Raw genomic sequence first — 7,500 nt, forward strand, 5'->3', positions numbered from 1 at the left:
TGTCCACCACCTGTCCCTCCTGCATTTACTGTTCCTTTCACCATGATTGTCAACATCCTCCAGTGTGATGTTTTCCTTCATATCCTGAAGACAGTTTTGAAGAGGTAGGCTAGATACTAAGGCCTTGGCATGATTTTTACCATGTCTTGCTGGCAAAGTTTATCAGCTATTAATATTATTATTGTTGTTACTTTTGTTATTATAATTATTATTATTATTATTATTATTGTTTTGTTATATTAATGAAGTTGTTATTACTACAGAATGATGGATCTGAAATCCCAGAGTGTGAGTGAGTCACAGCTACAGAAGGTCCTTCATCTAGTTGGATATGCACTTCATGAAGAGGAGCGCTACTATCACAACAATGACCCCTACTTCCACTTCACACGAAGGGCCCAGAAGATTAACCTACTTGGTCTGCTTGAGGGTCTTGTGGGACACCACAGAACCACCACACATAAAGACCTCCTGGCATGGACAATCAGAAAGTAAGCAGTTGTTACTACTTTTTTGCAATCTGCTGCTTCTCACCCTTTTCCTTGTCCTCCTCCTCCTCCTCCTCTGAACTAAACCGTAAATACCAAAGGGATCATCCATAAACGTTCAAACCCTACGTAAGGAGGGAAGTGGTTAAGACCAAGCATACACTTTTTTTAATATGAAAAATAATGATCCATCAGTAGATGAATTGGCAGCCACCAGACAGAAGAAGGGGATGAAGAAAATAAGGAAGAGGAAAGGGGGGAAGAAAAGACCATGGGAAATTGGTTGAGGCAGGGGCTATGGCTCAAGATATGGGAGGTAACATACATTGGGCCTCAGTCTCTGCTCCTAACCCCCCCCCCCCCCATGACAACAAGGAGCAATGATTGGGGGGGAGGGGACTGTTGTAATAAAAAAAAACATAAATACAGCATTTGCAAAAAAAAAGAAATCTGTAGGCTCTTGCTTTTACAGTGAAAGAGCAATATAACAAGACATATTTATCTTAGAATCACAAAATAGAATTCACATTTAGAGAGGAAGATTATTTATTTAGGGGTTGGCTCAAAAGTCTTATGCTTTGTAGACTTGTGATAAAGATGAAAATTATGGATGACCCTTAAGTGTTTGTGATATATTACCATGAAAGGCTTGCTAGGAATAAAAAGTAAATAGTGTTACTGAACTGTTCCTTTACTTCTCTCAGGTACCACAGTGTGCTGAGTCTGTCAGCTTCTTCAAGCAAAGAAGCTCAAACATCAGAGGCAGTGATGGCTTCTACCTCTACCTCAGTCGCAGCTTCTGCTAGCTCCGAGAAGAAACGAAGGTCTGACATTGCTGCACAGAGAAAGGCACGCATTATGATGAAGATGGCATCCATGCAACAAAACTTCATCAAGACCAATGAAACGCTTTTCCAGGTGGGTTGATATATGATACCATTTTAGAGAGGGAGCGAATGAGTGTCTGTCTGTGTCTTTAATTTCGACTGTTTCTATGGTAAAGTGTGTATTTGAAAGACCTGAAAAAAGCATTATTTTTGAGTCCTTAATTTACAGTAATTCCATTCCTGAATCCGTACCTTACGTGAAATGACGCACAAAAACAATTAATTTCATCAAAAATAACTAAATAAAATCAGTTGCATTCCCCTACCTCCCATCTAGACTTTATAACTCTCAAAATGTATGAAAATGATTGAGTTTGGTAAAATAAAAACCCTTTGAATAAATTAATGAAGCTATACATAATAATACAAGATGGATATACTGAGCTCATGGAAGTTGCATATTGGAGAAATTATCAGTGATATCATGTGCTGCTTTGACATACCAAGTGTGGCAAGTCTCTTTACAGTCAGTTCTTCATGTTGTTTTTGCATTTCCTTCATAAAGTCCTTTCACCTTGTGTTGCCCTCTCATAAGGCTCATTAGAACTTTGCTGTAGTTTTGATCTTCAATTTATATTTATAGTTCATACCATATGAATAAGTGAGAGCTTTAAAAACATTACATGTAAGTGAAACACTGCAGATGGGCACTGTAAAATAAGAATTAAATGTATAAGAAATTAGTGTTCATAATGATATCTCACAGAGCTGTTTCTTTCCCTTAGGAAACCTCTTCAACAGAGCAGACAAATGATGTTGTTGAACCAACACCAATGGACCTCACAGAACAGCTACCGGAGGACATGATAGCTATTGGTCCTCGCCAGACCCTAGTGCAACCTCAGGAAGTTAGGTGAGTTTATAAAATAAACCTTTCTTGGAAAAGTATTTTTTTCTCTCTCTCTTAATGAATATTATCAGTTGATATATGAAGAACTAGTCTAATTATAATTATGTCCCTCTCAACAGCCACACCTGCATTCTGTGCCACCAAGAAGACCAGGTTGGCCGTGGTGAAGGTTCAACAGGCAGAGCCATGGTGCTTGGGGCCCTTGTCCAGAGATCGACAGTCCTTTCTCGCAATCGAGCCCGGCGCTTGGATCAGCCAGACAACCACGACCCACTGTTACTCCCAGCTGACCTCTATTGGGGTGCACACACATCCTCCTGTGGTCACACCATGCACGCTCACTGCTGGCAGGAGTACTTTGACGATGTGGTCAAGAAGGAGAGGAGGAAACCCTATCGGTGAGTGTTGAAATTATATGTGCAGTAGAGTTGAGGTTTTGTTTGGGATGTTGTGACTTTGTTAGCTTTGACGTTTATGTCACGTATTGAAATTATCTATGCTGAAGAGTTAAGGATGCCTTTTTGATTTTTGAGACTTTGTTGGCTTTGGATATTGGTACCTGAATATAGAGACTGTAGTGGTGATTTCCTGGGAAGGAGGAGGCAGGTATTTTGATGCTTTTGAGGATATTGCTATGGAAAGTGTGAAAGGTCCCAAGTAATTTTTTTTTTTTTCTTTCTTTCTTTCTTTCTTTCTTTCTTTCTTTCTTGATGGGAAGCATATCTTCTGTAATAATTTTGTCAACTTTCTTTTCTCCCCCCACCCTTTCTTTTGTGATAAATGTTTTTGAAATGAAACAACTATAAAAGGATTAATAAAAAGGCACTTATAAAAATACTTAGAAGGTAATGCTGCTAAGTATTATTATTTTTTTTATTATATAATTAACCCAGTGATGATGGCTTTTACTCATGCCAAACTAAGCCGTGCATCAGATTCTGTGAGCTGTCAGGTGCTTTTGTGAAAAAAAAGAAGCATAGGAAATATATTTTTCCCAATGTATATAATTTCAGTTTTCAAAGGTAGAGCAAAAAGGACTTTAAGCATGTTTTGTAGGGCTGAATCTCTTCACTGATCACAATGGGCTAGAGAAGCGGATGGTTGATTAGTGCGGACTACATAGAGCAGACTTGACTGTGTAGCATGGATACTTCCTCAGTACCTCATGGCAAGAGTAGATACCATCTGATGTTATCAAACTGACCCTGGATTTTTATTTATGTGTAGATTACAGGAACAGATTGTTTATGTATCATGCTTTTCTTTATACCCAACTTGTTTATTGAGAGGGTTTTATGTTACTTGTGTTATGCTGAAGAACCATCTAAGTATTCTAATATAGTCTTCATATACCTTTTCAACGACAAGAATCATGAACGTTCATTTTCTATTAAGGGGAGTAATAATATTCGCTTGTGTATGATAGAAGATATATTACTTTGTACTTTCCTATACAAATATAATTCTTTGTGTTCAGTATAAACATAGAAAAATAACAAATGCTAAATATATGCATAAAATGACATCCAGTATTGTTTTTGTATGCAGAAAAAGGTAAAATGTCATTACAGTATGTGCTATCACAGATCTATTACAAGGGAAAGTGAATGTTTATAACCTTCTTTCTATATAATACAAGTTCTATTCACTTAGAAGGCTTCAAGGATAGTTGCACCATCAGATCAGTATGAAATAAGAGGACACCAAAATACTTGTGTGTGTATATGTTTGGTGACCTTGAAACCTGAATTACCTTACATCACAGTGTTGAAATAGAGAGTCACATGAAGTCCTATTATTTTATCACCATATTTCACAGTTCTTGCTATCTGGGTTCATGCCAGAGCCTTCCTTGCACTGGTAGGCACTGTGGAATGCTGAGCTCTTTGTAAGAGTGGCAGTGACCCTGACTGAGTGTGGTGGGTAGTGCTCCACCCCCTTGGCTGGAGTGCCATCAGGGGAGGTCGTGCAGAAGAGTTGGGCATAATAGAGGAAGAATAACTGGTCAGGGGTCATAGCCAGTTGGTCCATGAGATGCTCCAACTGTCCTGGAAACTTTGTGCGCTGAAGTTGCTTCTGGGTTGTCATGTAGGCATTGATTACACTGCCATCATCAGCCATGACCTCAGCGATGGTTAGGAGGCCGTTTATGGCGTAGTGCTTTTCACTGTACTCATTCACACGACACAGCACTCGCTCCACAAAATCTTCGACTGTTGACTCATCCCAGAGGGTGGCATTAGCCCTTCCAAGTGAATCCCTGGTGCGTCCCACAAAGTCAATAGAGTGCCCAAGCTCATGACTAATGAACACCCCCATAGTGGCATAAGTAAGGGGTTCAGGGATGTAGGAACTGTAGAGTGGGTACATGAAGCCACCCAGCGGGACCAACAGGGCATTCCTACGATACACATAGAAACTGATGAGTGACATGGGGGAGAGCACTTCCCACTCGGTATATGTTTCGGGCTGCCTCAGAAACTTCATCTTCCGCTGCTGGTTAAACTTAAGTAGGTTAATCTGGTTCTGCAGGAGGTTGTCATGGGTGAAATGGAGCTCCTTAAACAGACTTCTGAGTTGCAGCACATTATCTAACACAGGGGGGTAGCCCACCAGGATCTTTACATTATTGAGTTTCTCTACCAGCATGTTTTTATCCTTATCCTTTAGCCATTTGAAGGAGGAAATAAACCGCTTGTATTCATCACGAATGTTCTCTGCCATGTGCGTCACCTTGTTGACCATGTCCTTGATGTCATGTTGCTTGTGTAGCTGTCCTTTGATGATTTCCATGAGGAGGTAAGCAATGGGTAGGGCCAGCCTCTCTTCCAGCTCCTTGATGCAGGGCCGGTATCGGAAGTGCGGGAGGCTAGTGGTGTTCTCACCAGTAATCCCGTCAAAGAGTGGCAAGATGGTGTTCCTGGCAGACTTGTGCAAGTACTGCGCATAGTTCTGAGCCACTTGCCAGCGGAGGAAGGCGTAGAGACGGCGGGCTGACCCTTCCTGTGAGATCTCCTCCAGAATGTTGGTGGAGAGCACAGCAAGATAGTCCTGCACTAAAGAAAGAATTCGCTCCTTCTGGGACACGAATATGCCCAGTGGATTGAAGCCTGCATTAAAAAAGCTTTGCCAGTTGAGGAAGGGTGCAATGGCTTCAAGCTCCTGCACCGTGGTATCGTTGACCAGGGGAGAACCACTCAGGGGTTGGTACACCTTGAGCATCGCTAGAATGTCTTCCACCTCTGCAGCCACATCCCTGCCTTCAAAAGTGCCCACTATTTTCAGGAGATCTGTGGCATATTGTTGATACACAGTAATGAGTTCCTCATTGCCTTCGACCTTAGTACCTTGTGGGATAAGGTCAAGGCTGGGTGCTGAGATTTCAATGGCCATGCTGTCTGCCACGCTGTTATCTACTTCAACCTTCCAGCTGAAGAAGGCATGGACAGCCAGGTCGTGATGAACATACTCCAACATCCTTTGAAAGGCTTCCAAGGGCTTCACTTTCTGTAAGAGAGACCTGTATTGCTCATCCATGATGCGGAGGACCTCTTGGAGAGGCCCAGCACCTAATGTGGCGAGTTGTGTTTCATTCTCACATGCTGCATAGTACCGACCTGCAAGCTCCAGCATAAAAGGGTCAGCATCCTCGAGGAGATCCTGCCGAGCCCTGCCGAGTGGGTCCTTGAACTCTTCTGAGAAGGATATGTCTTGGGATGTACCTCCAATTTCGGACGAAGCGGCGCGCTTCAGTTGGTCCTCCATCAGCTCCCAGATGGTGATGGTCATTGCTTCGAAGTTACTCCAGCGGGAAACCCCCTGGGGAGGAGGCACGTGTTGGTGCCAGTTGCCACAGGCATATTCATAGAAGTCCTGGCACGGGTCCGAACTCCTGTTCATGGAGCCCTTGATGTTGTCTGCCATTAATTTGTAGAATTTGCGAATTTGTGAGGTATTTGGATCTGCATCAAACTCCTGTGGGAGTCCGGAGCTCTTCCTACCCTCCAGAAAGACGTCCCTGTCTGCAAGGACGATCCTCTCACCGGGCGAAATGCTGTCTTCGTTGGTCGAGTCGGGCTGGAGTCGCACGACGTCGGCGGGGATGTTGGGGGAGGAAGCCGTAGGAGCGGGGGTGGGAACGGTCTTCCTCGTCAGGAGGGGGAAGAGCACGATGATCAGGACGAGGCCCGAGACCACGACGCCGGCCACACTCACGCCCATCACCCACCGTTCTGTCCAGGTCCGCTTTGGCTTGTGCATGTCCTCTGCCCCTCCTCCGCCAGCCTCACAGACGGTGGGGCTGGGGGCGTGACCTGGGGTGGTGCCGTTAGCCTTGACCTGGGATCTCGCCAACTCTCGAAAAGTCGTGTAGATGTGATTCAGTTTCGGGAGTCGGGAGTCGGCGGGGCCAGCTCTCGGGCCCTGGCGCTGGGTGACCCGAGACGACGAGGCGAGACCCGGCCCGTCGGCGGGAGCGTCCGGCCCTTCCCGCATGCTAGTTCTCTTTCCCTCTCTTTCTCTTCTCTTCTCTTCTCTCTCTCTCTCTCTCTCTCTCTCTCTCTCTCTCTCTCTCTCTCTCTCTCTCTCTCTCTCTCTCTCTCTCTCTCTCTCACTCTCTCTCTCTCTCTCTCTCTCTCTCTCTCTCTCTCTCCACTTATTTCCTTATGTGTCGTTACTTCACGCGATGGACTTCAGACCATAATTTACCGAGGTCACAGTGTTGATTAGAAAGCAAGATCACACGATTTCTCTGTAGCTTGCACTCGGGCGTTTATGCACCGTAGATTTTAGCGTCACAAGTTCATTCACATTTACATCCTTGAAATCAAAACGTCACCTGTTCTCTTTTGATTTTGTTTTATCACCCATTATCTTGCGTAGCGTTGCTCTCACAGCCTCACATCGTATTTAATCGTCACCAGAAATCTGATCGATCGAGCACTACTTCTTCGTTTCCCATCCAAAGAGTCTGCGTCAAGAGGTGTTGGAAATGGTGTCGACGTCCGCCAGACCCGCCCGAGACCTGCACGCGCGCACCTGCAATCTCGCAGCCTTCCCGTAACACGTGTGGTGGTTGACTGACTCCCCGACTGGTTCCTGGAGGTTGTCCGGGCGGCTCTTGCTGGGGGAGGGGGAGGAGGGGAAGGAGGGAAGGGGGAAGGGGGCTGGCGGCGATGCATTGATGGGGGGTGGGGGGGGGGGCTGCGACATCTCACCCCTGAAGGCTTTCGTTGTTAGTGTTCCAGTGTTTAAAAAAAACGATAATGAGAGAGTT

The 7,500-nt window shown here is 44.6% G+C and overlaps 2 protein-coding genes across 14 annotated transcripts in view; one reads left to right on the forward strand and one right to left on the reverse strand.

Moving 5' to 3' along the window:
• Ubr1 (Ubr1 ubiquitin ligase) overlaps positions 1–7,500 on the forward strand; it is a 66,329-nt gene that overhangs the window by 27,574 nt on the left and 31,255 nt on the right. For all 13 annotated transcript variants that reach the window (XM_070129704.1, XM_070129703.1, XM_070129708.1 and 10 more), the window contains 5 exons: positions 1–104; positions 264–491; positions 1,193–1,406; positions 2,101–2,228; positions 2,345–2,623. The exon at positions 1–104 is cut by the window's left edge and continues 45 nt beyond it. In XM_070129704.1, coding sequence (XP_069985805.1) covers positions 1–104; positions 264–491; positions 1,193–1,406; positions 2,101–2,228; positions 2,345–2,623 — 953 coding nt within the window. The remainder of the gene's footprint in view (positions 105–263; positions 492–1,192; positions 1,407–2,100; positions 2,229–2,344; positions 2,624–7,500) is intronic.
• LOC113813474 (endothelin-converting enzyme 1) lies at positions 3,644–7,194 on the reverse strand. Its single transcript, XM_027365461.2, has one exon. It carries the CDS (start codon positions 6,717–6,719, stop codon positions 4,029–4,031), a length of 2,691 nt encoding a protein of 896 aa, XP_027221262.2. The 5' UTR covers positions 6,720–7,194; the 3' UTR covers positions 3,644–4,028.

The sequence above is a fragment of the Penaeus vannamei genome, chromosome 14 (assembly GCF_042767895.1).
Source record: "Penaeus vannamei isolate JL-2024 chromosome 14, ASM4276789v1, whole genome shotgun sequence".
NCBI lineage: Eukaryota > Metazoa > Arthropoda > Malacostraca > Decapoda > Penaeidae > Penaeus > Penaeus vannamei.

What these genes read in the sequence shown, in the direction of transcription:
- LOC113813474 (XM_027365461.2), bottom strand. Translation starts at nt 6,719, where the DNA reads ATGCGGGAAGGGCCGGACGCTCCCGCCGACGGGCCGGGTCTCGCCTCG.